The sequence below is a fragment of the Chiloscyllium punctatum genome, chromosome 11, assembly GCF_047496795.1.
Source record: "Chiloscyllium punctatum isolate Juve2018m chromosome 11, sChiPun1.3, whole genome shotgun sequence".
Classification (NCBI taxonomy): domain Eukaryota; kingdom Metazoa; phylum Chordata; class Chondrichthyes; order Orectolobiformes; family Hemiscylliidae; genus Chiloscyllium; species Chiloscyllium punctatum.
The window spans coordinates 33,622,996-33,643,521 of NC_092749.1; the positions used below are offsets into that span (position 1 = coordinate 33,622,996).

Here is a 20,526-nt window from a genome sequence, read left to right on the forward strand (position 1 = left end):
GACTTGTGTCACCAGGCACCTGCTCTGACCTCCATGTTGAGAATCTCAATGTCTAGTTTGTTCAGTGCATTTATTAAAGTGGGAAGCTAAAATTAATGAGTTGGGTTGTGGTGTTAATAAGTATTTAACAAGCTATAATTTCCTTTGGTAATTTGTCACTGTCCCGCAATAAACACGTTGTTCAGACCCCTGTAAAGTTTCACCCATTGATATGTTCTAGGCACCTAACTGAATTCCTTTATGCAATTAACAGGATTACTCCTGCATAGTATTATCAAACATGCTTGCTGTTCCCTTGCTTTGATACACAGGTGCCTATGATGACATCTGGTAGATTTTAGAGTTTGTGAGGCTTCTGTCAAAGGTTGCTTCATCTGCATCTTTCCAGGGGTAGACTCATTCATTGAGGCAAAGGCAACTATGTGCTGCTGTGACTGAGTGGAAGGGAATAGTCTGACAGGGGTACTTTGAAACGAATCCGCACTTCTAACTTCTCCAATTTCCCTTTAGGACTCACCTGTAACTCTCCACTGGCTGTGAGTAGTTAGCTTATGCAATTGTCACATTAAGCTGCCACGGTGATGCTATGTTTCCTCATCAGTAAATTTAGAACCAGAGGGTGCAGGCCATCTTGCATGGAGTGGGGTGTGTTAAGCAGAGATTGAGCGATGCTCCTAGGTTGTAGAAAGTGCTGAATAATGGATGCTTTTCAAATATGGTTTCTGGATGCTGGAGCCTTGGAGGTCCCAGCATAGGCCAAAACATTCTGGCTGCCCACCCCTAAAACTTCACCTTTTACCCAAGCATTGATATGTAATTAATGTAAAACAACATAATCAAGTGACAAAACCTACCTGATTACCCGCAGAACCTCCTGCTTTTCAACCTGCTTCCCACTTGCTATCAGAAATGAAAATTCTACCTCGTCTCGAGTACCTAGCCTTGCTAGAGTGATGTGTTCCTCACCCTGTACACTTCTATTTGTAACACAAGACTCTGGAAAGTGCACAGGTGTCATGAGACGATATATACTCAATAGTGTTCATTATACTCAAGCTGCTTCCTCATCTTTTCTATCTAATCCTGCTAAGGACTTGTTCCAAAGGAAGAACTTCAAATCAGGTGAAATTGAGAGCAAACATAATGCAGTAAAACTATGACAGTTCAGTTTTTGATGAAATCAATTCAACGTGAGTGATCATTAAATGCTAAGTGACAGTGCATCATTGCTGGGTGTCATCAGGAACTGAATTTTATTAGGACAGTGGTGATCCTGTTAGTGGGATAAAAAGCCAGGCCCAACATTTGAAGTGTCAGTACAATTCTGTGGCAATAAAGCAATAAATGGCAACCATCAGGGTTCCTTTCTTTAAGGCAGAGATTTCACTTCCAGGAGCTGCCAGCCATCTTCAATTCCAGCAGCAACATATTTTTCAAAACTAGAAACTAGTGAGCTTTCATAAAGTTCATTCTTCCTGATACCTATTTTGAATCAGAGATGTACAGCATGTAAACAGACCCTTCCGTCCAACTCGTCCATGCTGACTAGATATCCTAAATAAATCTAGTCCCATTTGCCAGCACTTGGCCCATATCCCTCTAAACTCTTTCTATTCATATACCCATCCAGATTCCTTTTAAACATTGTAATGCTTCCAGCCTCCACCACATCCTCCAGCAGCTTATTCTATACACGCACCACCTTCTGCATGAAAACGTTGCCCCTTAAGTCCCTTTTAAATCTTACCCCACCCCCACCCTAGAGAAAAAACTTGTCTATTTTCCCTATCCATACCCCTATATATTTTAAACCTCTTTAAAGGTTGCCTCTCAGCCTCTGACGCTCCAGAGAAAACAGCCCCAGCAATGGAACAATAATCCAGCTATATGCCTCTATTTTCCTACATTAGGGATGGGCATGAAATGCTGGATTTGCCAGCGACCCTGACTCTATGACTGAATGAATTATTTTTGACAATAATGAGCTCTTGATTTCAACAGATTTAGTTGAAGGTCAGATATTTCCACGCAAAGGTTAAATATCACAGGATTAGCCTTCAGGTTTAGTGATATTGGTGTTAGTTGCAGGAATACCTCTTCATGGAGTCATAGATTTTTTTAGATTAGATTACTTCCAGCATGGAAACAGGCCCTTCAGCCCAACAAGTCCACACCGACTCACCGAAGCGTAACCCACCCAGACCCATTCCCCTACAGTTACTCCTTCACCTAACACTACGGGCAATTTAGCATAGCCAATTCACCTAACCTGCACATTTTTGGATTGTGGGAGGAAACCGGAGCACCCGGAGGAAACCCACGCAGACACGGGGAGAATGTGCAAACTCCACACAGAGAGTTGCCTGAGGCGGGAACTGAACCCAGGTCTCTAGCGCTGTGAGGCAGCAGTGCTAACCACTGAGATGCATAGCATGGAAATGGACCCTTCTGTCCAACATGTCCACGCTCACCAGGTATCCTAAATTAATCGCATTTGCTGCATTCGGCCCACATCAGTCTAAATTCTTCTTATTCATGTACCCATCCAGATGTCCTTTAAATGTTGTAATTGTACCAGTCTCCACCACCTCCTCTGGCAGCTCATAAATACACGCTTTGTGTGAAAAACCTTCCCCTCAGCCTATCATCTTGATCATGAAAGGTACATGGGTGACCCAAAAGAACTTTAGGATCTGGAAAAGATCTCTCTCTACATGATGTGCAGACTGCAAAAAGACAGCACTGAAAGCTTTTCCTTCAACAAAGCGTTTACACAATACTTAAAGTTGGAACTTATATTCAAGAAGCTAATGTCACAGGATTCTTAGCAGTGGACTTATAATGTGAATACAAATCTAGGAACAAATCTGTTTAAAATAGCTCATGCTGACCAGCGATTTGAGGATATATGCAGTTTTAGGAACACCCAATGATTATAGTCAGCAACTTACAAATAAAAAGTTTATTTAACAATACCATTTGTATGCAATTTGCATATCTTTGGCAAAAATAAACATTTATAAAAACATTTTTATGAACACAGGGTAACATACATGATTTTGATGGTATAATTAAATAGTTTTACAACCAGTTTTCAGTCTTAAAGGATCAAATTGGAAGCAGGTTTTGATATATACTGAACACCTGCTTGCAGGTCATATTTTGTAACACCAATCACTAAGCATCTCCAATTTGTTTCCGTTTCCCCTTAATCGTACATCCAGTAATTTAATGACTTTTTAATATAAAAATCACTAGTTCTATTGGCATTTGAACTACTTAGCGTGTCACTTTTTTGGTTAGAAATTATGTGAAGTAACCTAGGAATAATTGTATTTTGTATCTGCACAATTTTGTTTTCATCTTCAGTATCAGTTTGTTTCACCATCAGTTTATTTTAAAGTGTTTCATTAATCTACAACTACCCGAGCACCATTCAGGCATACATGCAGTACAGCAGTGGAACAAAATGGAAATTACATAATGTAAGCTCAGGCAGAATGCCACTACCAGTTTAAGTAGTAAAAATATGTATAACATTATGAACCACCTTGAGATAAACAATAAAACTTCTACTTCTCAGACTTTTGCTCAGTGAAATCACCAATATAAAATGCATTAACTTTGTCTAATATTACTTCTTAATTGCTAGCATTAGTAGAAGAGGTTTCATGGCTCTTACTCCACTCTAAAATATACAATGATTGAAAGAGCTGTTAACTACACAATTAGAAACTGTGTACCAAAATTCGCAATCTCTGTAAATCTGTGGATTTACACCCCCAGACGTACTTTTATTTTTAAAGGAGGCGGTTCATAATTTAGGCATTCTCTTGGGTAAACTAATTTACAATCCTGTGAATTACTTGAAAGGCAAGAACGAAAGCCTCAGACCTGTCCACAGTACTTGGCTGGAGCACTGGGGGCATGAGAATAGGAGGAGGGGTGAAGAGTGTCATGGTCACAATAGCTGATTTTAAAAAAGCATTTATCCATTGCAAATGGATGTTGTTTTCAAGGCTAACATTTATTGTCTATTCCTAAATGCCTTCAAGGAAGTGGTAGTAAACTTATGTTTTGAATTGCTGCAGTCCTCATAGTGAAAATGTCCCTTCTGCTGTTACGTAGGGAGTTCCAGGGTATTGGCCAGCAAGTGAGTGTTTAAGATACTGGATGGGTGTTATTGGGCAACTTTGTCCTGGATGATATCAACTTGCTTGAATGTTGTTGGAATTGAACTCATCCATATAAGTGTTGAGTATTTCTTTACATTCCTGACTTATGCCTTGTAGACGTCTTTGGGAGGTGACAGACTTGCTGTAGAATATCTAGTTTCTGACTTGCTTTTGTATCAACAGTAGTTACGTGCCTCCTCTCATTCTGGTCAATGATGACAACTCTCTAATATTGATAATAGGAGTTTTCACAATGTCAGGAGGTAGTTAAACACTTGGAGATAGTCATTGCCTGGCACTTACGTGGCACAAATGTTTTTTGGCACTTAGCTGAGGCCTGCCTGTTGTCTAGATTTTGTTCCATGCAGACACAGGCAGCTTTATTATTTTTATTTATTTGTGAAATATAGCCGTAACTCGCTAGGCCAACATTGATTTGCCTAGAGGACAATGGAACTGTTACACATAGCTGTGAGTTTGGAGCAATATTCTAGCTAGTAGTTAATTGCTGCATGGACCTCAGTGCTGAGCATGGCAACAGCTTCAGAAAGCAGAAGCCACTGTGTCGGTGGGTGTGAAATCGCCAAGCAACTGCATGGCCACACAACTTAGAAGGAATATTAGTCTGGAGTTCACATGTAAACCAGATCAGGTACAGATGATCAACTCACTTCCTTAAAAAAAACATTAGTAACCATTAGTGGGTCTTTACAACAATTGGCATTTGTTACGTGGTTACAGTTAGACTAGCTTTTATTGAGTCCAGATTTCACCATTTACCAGGGATGATTCAAACCCATGTCCTCAGAACTTGAGCCAAGGGTTCTGCATTACTAGTTCATAGATATTACCATCTCCCCTTATGACAAATTGCAAATGAAATTGACCACTTCAGTCATCACAGATATTTCCACTTCTGACCCTGGCTGAAGATGTTGAGACTTGTCCATTGTACCAAAGAATTCTTGGTGAAGTTACTAACCTCCAACAACCATAAAAGTTTTCCTTTCTGCTAGGTATGACTGCAGCTAGAGGACAGTTTCCTTTCCAGGTAACTAAGTAAATATAGCTGTTTTTGGGCACATTAACTCATAAGTGTGATATCATCTCTTTTCGATAGCAACAACACTTGTGTGGGCTCACACATGAAGAATCATATTTTCTGCAATGTAAATAAAGACTGATGCTTCCATAGCATGAACTGCCCATTTAAGTTGAGAAAAGGAAATTGGTCTACATTTCATATACATACTCCCCTATTCACGGTCAATTGAATGATGGACTTCTGAAGTCAGGACAAGAAATATTGATACTTTTCCACGTTATATAATAGCAATCCCATTTTTAACCTTGTAGCTAATTTGCATACATCTCAACATTTGCTATAACAACAGGAAAGGGTATGGCCATCTCCAACATTGGTTTAGAAAGAAGTTAACCAGTTCTACTACTCTCAAGCATTATCGGTGTGAATTTTCAGCATAGGTTGCACACCATAGATCTAATGATCGGGATGTACAAACTTGGATTTGCAGTATAGAAAAATCAAATTTGAATATTTCCTTCTGTCCTCAAGTAGATCAACTGGCTTTCTAAGTGCCAATAGTATTGCATTCTGCATTACACACTATTGAAATTTAGATGCAAGTAAAATAAGTTCCTCTCGAGGGAATGCCTGCTAAGTAAAGGTAATAGAAATTACTTTATTGCTGCCTCAGTGGTTCATGAAAACAGCATGTAATTAAGTTGTAGTGAATTAACTGATCTCAGCTAGAAAAAAGGCACTGATGCCGATTCCATGTAAAAAAAAAGTTATGGTTCACCTTCCTAATACCACCTTGAGCCTTAGCCTACTGTAATGTGCAGATCTGGTGCTGAGAGGATCAAAATTGTTAAGCAAGGTTTTGGAATTCTAACCTAAAGAAACAATCGTCAGTCAATGGCTTTGGAGGGTTTGAGAAAAAGAAAATTGTCAAAACCATGTTTCCTCTTCCTGTTTTTGGCTTTCTTTGCTGGCTCATTTGGTGAAATCACTGCTCAGTGCAACAGTATATTACAACCCAGGAAGGATTGCTCCAGTTTCAGTCCATGATCTATTTTTGTTCATACATGGTTATCTGCCTGGGTGAGGTAGTGGACAGTGAGCACGTATTAAAAAGCCAATTCAGAGAAAGAAATCAGTAGCTGTACTGCCCTCAACAGTCACAAATAGAATATTCTTTGTTCTAATGAGATAACAAAGTAATACATCTTTATAATTAATAAATAATTTGTTTTGAGATTCCAAATTGACTAACTGGTAACAAAAAGCTAACTATTACCCGGAATGCTGTTGTTGAACTAGGACCATTTTCTTCACTGCATCAGCTATTTTAAAAATTGAGGTGATTTAAATATTTTAAAAACATTATTTACATTTATTATTTTTATTCAATTAATACAAATGCAAGAGAGCAGTTAAGAATTCAGTTCAGATAATTTTGCTTCAGAAAATTTATTCATTTGGCCACTATTCAGTGTGCAGTAGCAATTATTTGTATACAGGTAAGGCATCTATCCAGCCAAGCAAGAGTGAGTTTGCCATTTGTGTGCTGAAAAAGCATTGTACTAATCAATGGAATAAATTTGGGCGCAAAGCTTGGCAATCTGCCAAGCCTAAGGTTTTAGGTAGGTAACATTGTTCCAACAGGAATAGTGTATGTTTTCTATACCAAACCAGCATAAAATATACTAACATGAATTTACCAATTAATATGGACATTCTCACTTGATAAGTTTCTGCACATCAAAACAACTTATTTATTGGCTATTGGCATTAACATTCAATTGCTGTTGCAGTTGAGACAAGAATAATGACAATGGTTAGGGAGTTGTGCAACTGCATTTCAGTGTACAGGATACATTTCTTTTTAAGTTTAGGAAGGTTGCTGCCATGTCCCTTTATAATTCAAGAAAAAAAAATTCAAGGAACTGTTTACTTTAGAAGATGGTACTAGCATGCAGACCATAGGAAGTACAATTCATGTGAAAATAAAAGTCTGTCTATGGTAACTTGCCACCTAACTTCTCTCTCCATTCAAGTACAAGTTAGAATTAGAAAAAGACCTTAACTCAGGAAACTAAGTCAAACTGGCAACCCTCCTGGCTATTGATCAAAGGTGTGTTGGTTTGCAAACAACTAGTGTTAGTTGGTTATTTGCTTAAATTAAACATTGCGCGAGGCATGACCTTATTATCAGCATAACTTACTGGGTTTTTTTTGAAAACATGGAAACACTGCTGAGCAACTCAGAATCTGGCAAGCAGATTATTGACAGGAAAGGACTCTTACCAAAGCAGTTTGGATTAATGATGCAACATTCCATACATAGAAATGAAGAAAACTCTCTACCCTTTCTCTCCCTTGGTACAGAGTGTACCTATACTGGTCTTAAATTTTAATTACCTTATAAGGACTCATTTCCTTTCCTGGGAGCATGTCAGTATGAAACTACTAATAAACTACAAATTTAAGTGGAAAAAATACCATGATATGCTGTCATCAGAATGCAGTTTTTAAAAAAATATACATAGTTTTGAAAGAGAAAAAAATTTATTCAGAAAGGGCATCATTCCCTGGTATTGGCAAATAGCCCATCCTCACCTGTACATTCACATTATAACTTGTATACTGCTACATAACAAGTGAGAAGCAGATTAATTTGTGTCAGCTGCCCTGTGCTTAGTTACATGAAAATAAATTGTGCATTATACCTGTTTTGCTACCTGAAAATACAGTGCTTATTAGGTTTCCAGATAATAAGAAAAATCAAAAGGAGCAAAATATGAATCTTACAAAGGGCAGAAGAATCCTCATAACAGTGGCACAAATTAGCAGATGTTAACAAGTTACATGCTTCTCAAAGTTGGTAACCAGGCATCCAGAATTACACGGTTCACTTACAGAAATATAGTTGATTTCATGGAAAGCACCGACACAACAAATACCCTGAATTTTGGACTTGCAAGATTCCACAACATAGACCCACAACATTTGGAAGTTCTGCCTATTTTGGCATTTGATTTTAATTCCCAAAGAATTAAGTGGACTAGAAAAGTGAGTGATAACTACAGTCATAGGCCTGAATTTCAGGCTTGTAGAATACTTCCCCAAACAGCTGCCCATTTGAAATAGGTAAAAAGTGGTACCCACTTGGTAGGTGGCACTTGGGCATCCAGGAGTAGAGATGGGCTAGTTGGCAAGCAGGGAGTCAGGTGGAGTCTCAAGTAGGAAAGTCTGCAATTTTCTTTGTGGGGCATCAAAGAAGCAGACTTAGCTTAATTTGAGTGCCATCTAACCACTGCTGATCCGAATCATGCATGGTGGAAAAGTGCAGTTTACATACCTTTTCAAGATCAAATTAAATTTAATCAGGGATTTGAATTGATGTAATTCACATACTATTTCCAGTGAGTACCTCATGTGATCAGTTATAGTAGTAGTTAGCAAAAATGTTCTAATACAGCTGAAGGTTTAAATGGCCAACTATGCACACCCAGCAGGTTCTCACTGAGGGGTAGGTTAAGCTTTTCCCCCTAACTGGAAAAGTATATCACTTGATTTATATTTGGATGTTTTGTATGGAGATCCTGCTTTGTAAAGTGGGAACAAACGCATTACCATGAAAGTTTTACTATCATAGCTGCATCAAAATCTTCTGCACATGGTTCTAGTGAGCTTCCAGTACAGTAGACTAACAGTATTTCAGCAAATCACAATATAATTAGCCAAGTGAAGGAAATGAATGCATCCAATAGCAAGCCCACCCTACTGCATGAAAAAAAGAGGAGATTCTGAAACCATTGCCAATGAGTAGGCCTTATTAAACAGTGTCCATGAAAATATTTCAACTAGACTATAATACCATAATCGCAATAGTGTGGTGTTTCTGGACTCATGATTGCTAAATTGCCAAATCAAAAGATTAAAATTTGAGAACTGTGCAAAAAAAAAGGTAGGGCACAGTGTTAAAAAACTACCACAAAATTTCATTCTTAATGATTTTTCTTATTGGGAATATCCCATTGTGGTGAGGGAAAGCAAGTTCTGGTGAGAATTCTATTGATTTCACACTTCTTCTAACAGCCTGACAGCTGACAACCTTTCCATCAACTTCCTACAGCTGGAAGTGGATTCAACAGATTCACATAAGAACATAGCTAACAAAACAAAAAGCACATTTAAATATGTTACAAAGATCTTGTCCTCACCAATGGATTCAAAGGAGGTTATAAGTCATAAGCACAAACATCAGCTTGAGTCCACTAATCAACAGTAATGTACTTCAACATGTTATTTTCTAGGATTTGTTGGATTAAATATAGCATGGTGACTTTCTGTTGCATTCTGATTTTAATTCTAAATTGGAATGCTCAGTGACATTTGGATGTATTGCTTGCTTACATAATGATAATCCAATCCTCTTTGATGTTACCACTACTGTACTGTTGTAATATTCACTGCAGGCCTGTCCTATCACATGACTCCCAGGAAGGTGGTTTAAGGTTTACAATATTTCCAGTTTAATATAATCAATTGTGGCTTCTGTTTGAACAATTACATTTATACAGTTACTTTTTTTGTCAATCTATAATTTCTGAAAATAGCCATAGTTCTCCAAATATCATGGAAGCACAAACATTGGTGATGAACTTAAAAAAACTTTTATAAAAACTGCATAGCAAAGTGAACTTCATTTTTCTCTTTTTTTTTCTCATTCTTTCCAATGTAAAGTGCAACCTTCTCACAGCCTCCACCAATTTAGCCTGGGGAGCAGTTACAAGGCATTATAATTACGTTTGTTGCGAGGAGGGAAAAATACACAAACTTTCCAATACGTTAAAATATCTGATGAACTGTTAACGACCCATATTGAAAAATGCGTGCATTTGGGCATCATGAAGGATTAAATTGCCTTTCTGCAATATCCTATACAGTCAATGAGTTATTTGATCCAGCCTGTGCATGAGAGATGGTGCTTAGAGGAACTGTGCCCAAACACCTGAGAGAATTAATCAATCAATCTAGGAACATTGACGTACCATTAATGACATTCAAGGTTTTCTGAAAATGAAGGAAACCATATTCAAGAAAGGGAAAAAGTGAAAGGATGTCAACTTTTTAAATATCACTCACAGGTTGAAAAATTCATTGTATGATCTTCAAGATGTCTAAAATATTGCCAATCCCCACCACCCCTTTTCAACCCTGAACACTTTATTTTCAGGGAAAGCTTTTTTCACTTTTCAACTGTTTGAAATTTTAACCAATAGAACAGCCTGAAGAACTACTTCAACATACAGGCTGATCCATTGCATGTGTTAGTTCCTGCGAAGTTCACTTTTAAAAGAACTGATACAACCTATAGAGAACTTCTTGTCTCAGAAAGGTGCAAATAAATGGCAGTTAATATCGAAGGGCAAACACTTCAGTCTTCGTATGGCTTTTATCTTCCTTTTGAGAAGGAACTCCATTGAAGAATATTGCCAAATGACACACAATGGCAGATGTGAGAGGAAGCATGCTATTTCACATTATGTTTCCCATTCCTGCTTTTTCCTGGTTTACTGACTAAAGAGTCCAGGCACATATGGATTCCAGCAAGGTGCAAAAGTGAACCAGCGGCTTCTTTTAGCTCTTCATCAACTTCTTGTTGCATTGTTTTGCAGCTTTTTCCAGCCAACCGTAACACGGTAGCAGAATCCTTTCCACATTGCTCAGATTTGTAGGCATTGGCACCAAACAAGTCATTGGACTCATTCTCACAGTCATCTACCTCAGACTCTTCATCGCTGTGGAAGCCTTCACTTCCATCACTCCCGCCACGACTAGCTTTCGAAATGAATTCATAGGATTCCTCCCCAGAGGATAAGGATGAAACACTAGACCTAGACTCGCTGCGTTGAGACACAGTACCATTTGCACTGTAATTGTGTTCTTCTTTAGGATCATTATTGATGACTGGTAAACCAGACAGACTCTTGCTGTCTTTCTGCAATGGAGAAGTTTCCACACACTCCCTGAAACAGGAAAACAACATTTGAATTAATGTAATTTGAATTTTTTAAACTTGGTACCCATTTTCAAAGTACGCATGCAAAGAACAATAAACTCACTGTGGATTCAATTAGCGCAGGTAAATCTATGGATTATCTCCATCTCAAAAATGTAGCAAATGACAATAAACTTCTACCTCATTAAACTTACTTTTTTTAGGAAGTGACATCTAAAATGGCAAACCTAAACTTCTGGAAAGCATTTGATAAAATTATCTGCAGCAAATCACACTGTGCAGGGATAGCCTCCCTCAAGGAAATTTTACTGTATGCGCTCTCTCTCCTCTCCTCTCCTCTCCTCCTCCCCATTCCCTCCACACACAGTCTGCATGTTTAACTTTGCTGCAGTAACTAACTATTCATCACTGCCCATCATCCTCAATTCACCCGACCAAGGGTTAGTTCATGTTGAGCTACTAATTAAGCCTGAAATAATGCAGATTTAAGTGAAATATAAAACAAAGATAGGTAGGATAAAAAGTAGTGGAGTCAAGGAAGATGAAATAACTCCACAGAAGCCAATATCCTGTCACCGAATCACCCTTTATTTACACATGGAAAGTCCTTGACACTGATCCAGTTCCCTCAGAGCAGTTCTTAAGAGTGAGCAGAACCTCTGGCAGTCCTGTTTATTTTTTTTTCTTATTTTTTCCCCAGCACCTATGTTGTGTGTGTGCAGGTGTGAGACACAGTAAAAGACACAAGGTGTACAAATCTTTATTCAATTTCCACTACAGGAAGAAAGGAAACCCCCAAGTGGCCAGTGACACGCAGTGCCTTTCATATCAAAGGGCAATGCTGCATGATCAAAGGGGACGGCAGGGATTAAATCAAAACAGAGTTGGAGGGGGAAATAATACATTCCACTCCCTGCAGTGCCCACCTCACCCTTAGCAGCTCAAGGGTGTTGGTGGACACCGCGTGCTTCTTCTCTAGAGACACCCGGGCCTAAACGTAACCTCGAAAGAGGGGCAGGCAATCGGCCCTAATGACCCCCTCCACAGCCCGCTGCCTGGACCTGTTTATGGCCAGCTTGGCCAGGCCCACAAGGAGGTCTTCAGACCTGCCCTCCCCGCTCCGTACCGGGTGCCCGAGGATCAGGAGCGTGGCACTGAAGTGCAACCAAAAACAGAGAAGAAGGTTTCTAAGAAAATCAAAAAGGGAGTGCAAGCGCCCACACCCAATATATACATGGTCCAGGGACTAAGGTAAAAACAATGACTGCAGATGCTGAAAACCAAATACTGGATTAGTGGTGCTGGAAGAGCACAGCAGTTCAGGCAGCATCCAACGAGCAGCGAAATTGACGTGATTCCTGATGAAGGGCTTTTGCCCGAAACGTCGATTTCGCTGATCGTTGGATGGTCCAGGGACTCCAGAGTCCTAAATGTACCTTTTAGCCAGGGCTCCCCGATTGGACCAGATTAACAGCCCCAATCAGGGATCTCATTCTGAGGTCCACCTCGCTGACCTTGTTAAAATCTCTGTTCTCAGCCTCAGAGCAGGATGGATGTAAAGGCTGGTTCTTTTTTTTTGTAGCTCCTCCTGGGGTGTTTTAGCACCAGGTCAGGTTCCTGTTGAACATGGAGTAGCTTCACCCCTAATGACCCAAGTGTTCGAGAGTTTAGAAGGGCAAGCTAGCAGCTGCACCAAACATTCTTAAAGATGAAGTGACAATCTGGTGAAGCTACAAAATAGAACTACTCACATGTCAAACAACAAACACTATAAGGGATATACAGGACTGAGCACTGAGCTTACCTTCTTATTGAAGAGTTTATGCAATTTTCATGGATATATAACTTTTCTGAAATCCAAAGGATACTTGATCTACTCCAAAGGACACGTCACCCTACATAAAAAGGGGACCTTACCTCCTCCAAAGATGTCCTGGGATCAAATCCAAAGGGATACCATACCACTCTAAAGGGATATCCAGATATTCTGGCTCTCCGGAGGAATGCACAAAGATCAGATTTGTTCGTACTAGATTGACTCTGCACACATGCAGTGTTACACTTCAAGATTACAAAATTCTACTTGAAATGGAGACATTTGGTGACCTACATGGCCAGCTACTTCAGTGACTTATCCAAACAAATCCTAACATGACCCTCCTGAAAATGGGAAATCCTGTGTTTGAGGGCGTGACATGCGATTTCTGAGCTTAGCTGTATTTTTTTTGCTATAGCAGAATATCTTTCCATGAAAGCGAAAATGGTAGATGACTCTGGAAAGATAAAGACATTCTCTGTAATAGCAACGATGCAGGTCCTTGTGTCAGAGAACTAAGACATGAATAAAGATACAGAAATGTTGATTTCAGTCTCAACAATGGGATTTCGGTGAAGCTTGTGATCTGGTGAATGTAAAGGTAAAGATAGAAAAAATATATTCAACCAAAGTGCACAATTAAATAAAGAACAAAGACTCTCACTCTTACCTCCCAGTCCCACATACAGGAAGGATAGTAGTCATAGAAATGTACAGCATGGAAACAGATCCTTCAGTCCAACTCATCCATGCCAACCAGGCATCCTAACCTAATTTATCCCATTTGCCAGCACATGGCCCATACCCCTCTCAACCCTTCCTATTCATATATCCATCCAGACGCCTTTTGAATGCTGTAATTGTACCAGCCTCCATTACTTCCTCTGGCAGCTCATTCCATACACGCACCACCCTCTGCATGAAGTTGCCCCTTACTTCCCTTTTAGATGTTTCCCCTTTTACCCTAAACCTATGCCCTCTAGTTCTGGACTCCCTCACCCCAGGGAAAAGACCTTGTCTATTAATCCTATCCATGCCCCTCATGATTTTATAAACCTCTATACGGTCGCCCCTCAGCCTCCGACGCTCCAGGGAAAACAGCCCCAGCCTATTCAAGCCTCACCTGAGAGATCAAACCCTCCAACCCTGGCAACCTCCTTGTAAATCTTTTCTGAACCCTTTCAAGTTTCACAACATTCTTCCGAAAGGAAGGAGACCAGAATTGCATGCAATATTCCAAAAGTGGCCTAACCAATGACCTGTACAGCCACATGACCTCCCAACTCCTGTACTCAATACTCTGACCAATAAAGGAAAGCATACCAAATGCTTCTTCACTATCTTATCTCTCTGTGTCTCTACATTCAAGGAACTCCGAATCTGCATTCCAAGGTCTCTTTGTTCAGCAACACTCCCTTGGACCTTACTATTAAGTGTGTGAGTCCTGCTCTGATTTGCTTTTCCAAAATGCAGCACCTCACATTTATCTAAATTAAACTCCATCTGCTACTCCTCAGCCCATCTGATCAAGATCCTGTTGTAGTCCGAGGTAACCCTCTTTGCTGTCCATTAAATCTCCAATTTTGGTGTTATCTGCAAATTTACTAACTGTTCCTTCTATGTTCACATCCAAATCATTTATATAAACTGAAAACCTAAGACATTTTCAAAAAGAACTATATGTTACAATATGTACAAAATATCTTGCCATCTGTGCTGTTGTTCTGAAATTAAACCTGTTGGGATAAAACTTTTACGGCATGGAAGTGATTAACATATTATTTGGCATGCCACTTTCACCTCAAAGTGCAGAACACTGTATAACAATTTTTATTGAGAAGGATGAGTGTTGATAGTTTGCTCAGTATAAAAAACATTGTTTTGAACAATCTGTTGGCATTTGGACTAAAACGTACAAATGATTATATCAGACAGGCCATAAAGACAACAGTTGTCTGTCCCAATTTTTGGTGATTTAATCAATGATTAGTTTCTCTAAAAGCGATACGACCATAAGAAATAGGAGTGAAAGTAAGGCCATTCAGCCAATCGAGTCCACTCCGCCATTCAATCATGGCTGATGGGCATTTCAACGCCACTTACCTACGTCCCTTAATTCTTTGCAAGATTAAGAATTTATCACTGCCTTGAGGACATTTAACATCCAGACCTCCACGGCGCTCCGTGGCAATGAATTCCACAGGCCCATCACCCTTTGGCTGAAGAAATGTCTCCTTATTTCCGTCCTACATTGACCCCCTCTAATTTTAAGGCTATGCCCAAGAGTTCTAGTATCCCTGATGGAAACCATTTCCCAGCATCTACCCTTTCTAAGCCATGCATTATCTTGTAAGTTTCTATGAGATCTCCCTTCAACCTTCTAAATGAATACAACCCCAGGATCCTCAACCGTTTATTGTACATTAGGCCTACCATTCCAGGGATCATCTGCGTCAATCTCCGCTGGACACGCTCCAGTATGTGCTTCCTGAGGTGTGGGGCCCAAAACTGGACACCGTATTCTAAATGGGGCCTAACCAGAGCTTTATAAAGTCTCAGTCGCATATCGCTGCTTTTACATTCCAACCCTCTTGAGATAAATGACAACATTACATTTGCTTTCTTAACCACGGCCATAACCTGCAATCAACCTTAAGAGAATCCTGTGCAAGCACTCCCAGATCCCTTTGTACTTTGGCTTTATGAATTTTCTCACCGTTTATAAAATAGTCTATACTTGTCTTCCTTTTTCCAAAGTGCAAGCCCACGCATTTGCTCACGTTGAATTTCATCAGCCGTTTCTTGGACTATTCTCCTAAACTGTCTAAATCTTTCTGTAGCCTCCCCACCTCCTTAGAACTACCTGCCTATCCACCTAACTTTGTATCATCGGTGAGCTTCGCCAGAATGCCCCTAGTCTCTTCGTCCAGATCATTTATATATAAAGTGAACAGCTGCGGCCCCAACACTGAACCCTGCGGGACACCACTTGTCACCAGCTGCCATTCCAAAAAAAACCTTTTATTCCAATTCTCTGCCTTCTGTCAGATAGCCAATCCTCAATCCGCACTAGTAGCTCAAACACCTCACCTTACTCAGCAGCCTCCCGTGAGGCACCTTATCAAAGGCCTTTTGGAAGTCTAGGTAGCTAACATCCTTTTCCCTGGTCTAACCTACTCGCTACCTCTTCAAAGAATTCTAACAGGTTTGTCAGGCACGACCTCCACTTACTAAATCCATGCTGACTTGTTCTAATCCGACCCTGCACTTCTAAGAATTTAGAAATCTCATCCTTAACGATGGATGTTAAAATTTTACCTACAACTGAGGTTAGGCTAATTAGCCTATAATTTTCCATCCTTTGTCTTGATTCTTTCTCGAACAAGGGGGTTACAACAGCCATTTTCCAATCATCTGGGACTTTCCCTGACTCCAGTAATTTTTGAAAGATTACAACCAATGCCTCTGCTATTTCTTCAGCCACCTCCCTCAAAACTCTAGGATGTAGCCCATCTGGGCCAGGAGATTTATCAATTTTTAGACCTTTTAGCTTTTCAAGTACTTTCTCCTTTGTAATGGCCATCATACTCAATTCTGCCCCTTGACTCTCCTTAATTGTTGTGATATTACTCATGTCTTCCACTGTGAAGATAACACAAAATATTTATTTAGTTCTTCAGCTATTTCCTTACCTCTCATCGCTAGCCTTCCTGCATCAGTTTGGAGCAGCCCAATCTCTATTTTTGCCTCTCGTTTGTTTATTATGTATTGAAAGAAACTTTTACTATCATACTATCAAAAACAACAAAACAACTCAGGTCTATCATCTCAACCAATTCTGTAATCTGATTTCCAAGTTATTCTTTCAAACAATTTATTTTCTTGAATATAATTGTAGCAATTCAGTACCATAAGCTAATTTCCTTACTTTCTCAAACATATGGTCAACTGTTGCTTGACTACGACTGGTTTGAGAGAGGATTGCTGACTGACCCATAAACCAGGGGAGAGACCAGAGACCTCCTTACTTGATACAGCAGTTTTGCATTTGGATGAAATTAAATCACTTAGCCCACAGGATTTTATTTTCATGTAAGGTTATTTCCCACTACCTTCACACCCAAGGACATGAGAGAAGAATCAGTCACTCTATAGAATCAAATTGAACAATGATTTACCTTGTTCTGCATGTGGCTTCAGTTATTTTCACCAAAGTGGGAGCAGGCTTCGAAAATGCACGTTTGTAACTTCGTTTTCGGCTCATTGGTGCACTTTTTTGCTGAGATGGCTCACCTGATGAAATATGTAAAATTAGAGACAAGTTAATAAACACGTACTCATGACAAATAGAGGAATCATTTTGATTTTATATTTTGCATGAGTTTGGGAGGTCCTTCTTCGCTTTGAAGTAAGAATGTTTTTCAGTTTAAGTTCCGGGAGCTGATTGGCTTCATTGTGTGAGGAATGGGACTGTAATTCAATTTTTTTTGGAAAATGATGGAAATTGTCTGTTGCCACAGAACGACACTATCAAGTCAAGACCATTGATGTTTTTGTATTGATTCCGTATTTTGTGTTGCAGTTAAATTCCTTCAGGTCATGTTTAATCTCTGGTCACGTGGTTCATCACAGACTGTGATGAGTTCTGCAAGGGAGTTGCAGCAACTTTTATGGATTTTATTTTTAAAAATATATCAGGGTCTTTCTTCCATAGCTCAGTCAGTAAATATGAGGCAGAGCTTTGAGGTGAATTTTAATATTTTATAAACTTAAAAACAGTGCTAACCCAAACAATTTTAAACAAAAGCAAAATAATATGTATGCTGGAAATCTAAAATAAAGAAAACAAACTACTAAGCAGGCCAGGCAGCATTTCTGGTAAGGGAAACAGAGCTGACATTTCAGATCTGTGATTTTAAGTTAGGAGGGGCGGGTAGCCAACCTGTTCCCGCACCTGCCTGCCCCAGCAAAGATCAGAACTCCACTATCAGAGGTCAATATGGAACCATTTTTATTCTTTTTTGTGTACAGAGACAAGTTGGACTGAGGCAAACAGACAACAATCTCAGTTTACTGACAACATGGCAATAGGTGGTTTAGCAAACAGTGAGGAGGGCTACACAAGACAGTATGAAGACACAGGAAGATTAGCTAAACAGACAGTCAAATTGCAAATGCAAAGAAGGTCAAGAAATGCACTGTGTGAAGAAAAACAAGGAGTGTGACAATGTGAGAAAGCCACTGAAAGTTTTAAGGGTTTGAAATATTACTCGCTGAAATACATGCAGGTAGACAAACACATTAATAAATATAACCAGACTGAGTCAGGCAAACAAATATGGATATAACATACAAAGAAGCAATGATAAATTTATATAAATCACTGTCTCAAATGCACCATTTTAGAAAGCACTCCAAAGCAATAGGATCACACAAATAGATTTACCGGGGATAATGTCAAAGTCAGAAACTAAGGGCCAGATGGAGATGCTGGAAGTTTTTCAATTAAAATGGAAAGCTAAGTTTTTTTAAATTTAAAAAAAAATCAGTGAAGAGGGAAATAATATATACTTTCATTGAAAAGTTCATGATAAAGCTGTTGTTAATTTAAATGATTAGTAAGAGGGTTAGGAGAGTGATGAGCAGAAATATATTTATAAGGAGAATTTCTCAGCACACAAAAGATGCAGTGAGCTATGTATCAAGCATTCTAATTGACAGTTGGATAAATCTCTGAAACAGTGCAAAATATAAGGCAAGGGGGAGAAAGTCAGTTTAGGTTTCAATGCTCACATCAAAAGATTGGATTGGTTTTACAGTTAGCAGATTCTGAGGAAGGATGTAGCAAATTTGGAAAGAGAAACATTTGACATAGAAAAGTGAATTATAGTTTTACAACCACAATTTGTTAACGCATAATCCAGAAATTTAAAAGCAAGGCTTACACTGAGGAAGTCTTTGTTCTGCAGATGAATTTAGCAACATCATAGCAGTGGCAGCATCGATATCTGAACCTAACAAGAAATATGCAAGTTTAAAATGATCATAAACAACCAACTTTTATATCAACCTTCAAATACTCACAATCAGCCCTAATTTGGCAAAGGGATGTATAAATGCTAAAATCTGCAATCAAGTCTCTTCACTAGAAAGTAAATAAGATAATAGCTCTATTCTCCTGGGAAAGCAGTGATATCAATTATGAACAACCTACTCTTACTAGCCAGATTTTAGTCAGCTGCCAACAACCAATTATAGTGCCAAGCTTTGGTAGTCATAGTTACAAGTGTAGCATAGAAATTCTATACACAACAATTCCTGTGCTGCCAACAGTGAAAAGGATATCTGTACACTGGACCTGACTGAGGTGTGTAAGATTATGACGGTATGAATGTGGTGATTAGGAAGCAGATGAACTCTTTAGTGGAAGGATCAATAACAAGAGGGCATAATATTAAGATGAAGGGCAGGAAGTTTAGAGGGGATTTGAGGAAACATTGTTCACCTAGAGGCTGGTGGGAATCAGAAATGCATTACCTGGGGATGGTAGTAAAGATGGAAAAACTCAATATTTAAAAAATACGAAGATAATCACTTGAAATGTCATAGCATTCAAGGTTGTAGCCAAGTGCTGGCAAATGGGACTAGTGTAAATAGCTCAGCACAGATTCAATAGCCAAAGGTCCTCTTCTGTGTTATGTGACTTTATGATTCTCTACCCAAATAACCCCTCTTCAGGACAGGAAGGGGAAAAGGAGCTGTAATAATTACATGCTGTCAACTGATTGAATTGGGTAAAGAGATTTTTTTAAAAAACTATAGCAGATTATAGAATGGAATCTCCTAGTGGAGGTATGCGGCCAGAATAACTCATTCAATGTCCTCTCATAATTTCATGGTCAGAAATTCATAATTCTGAATCTGGGAAATCATAGCCCAGGGCCAGATCCTCTTCAGCCAATATTAAGACTTAAATCTTTCATGATGTGTTCAGTAGAAATTAGAAACTATGAACCCAGTTTTCCTTCTCTGGTCCAAGGACACTGGAGTCAATTTTAATGCACCACTAATTGATCTCAGCCAAAACAATAATCAACACACATTATAAATGTAACTTTTTAATTAGTGCACATGTATATCTGTTCTACCATTATTAGGGTATCTCCAAAATCTATCCTCCAATAGAACTAGGTTGAACGACAGAGCATCAGCAGACTTGCATTTTGTTGAATCACTTCCTAGCATATGGTTCAACCAAAAACAAAAGTTGGTTGTCTAACATTGCTAAGCCAGCAAAACAGTTATTTTGAGTGACTTCTCTCTTCCTCAATGGCTGACCAAGCTTATCTACTAAGTAGCTTACCTGACGCATCAGGATGCAGATTTGAGCCTAGTTTCTTAGCCTCAGATAGGGGTAAACATAGGGCACAGAATTGGTTTAACATTTTACCTCAATGGGACAATGGATAATACTGTATTTTTA

At 39.1% G+C, this 20,526-nt stretch overlaps 1 protein-coding gene and 1 long non-coding RNA gene across 4 annotated transcripts in view; one reads left to right on the forward strand and one right to left on the reverse strand.

Moving 5' to 3' along the window:
• LOC140482880 (uncharacterized) overlaps positions 1-20,526 on the forward strand; it is a 111,753-nt gene that overhangs the window by 35,880 nt on the left and 55,347 nt on the right. The gene's annotated exons all lie outside the window — the stretch shown is intronic.
• LOC140482878 (forkhead box protein N2-like) overlaps positions 3,009-20,526 on the reverse strand; it is a 68,148-nt gene continuing 50,630 nt past the window's right edge. The window contains exons 6-8 of one of the 2 annotated variants that reach the window (XM_072580604.1): positions 18,989-19,057; positions 17,222-17,336; positions 3,009-11,234 (exon numbers count right to left, since the gene is read on the reverse strand). In XM_072580604.1, the coding sequence (XP_072436705.1) occupies positions 10,739-11,234; positions 17,222-17,336; positions 18,989-19,057 (680 nt within the window). In that variant the 3' untranslated portion in view covers positions 3,009-10,738. The remainder of the gene's footprint in view (positions 11,235-17,221; positions 17,337-18,988; positions 19,058-20,526) is intronic. The other variant, XM_072580603.1, reaches the window with a different exon arrangement.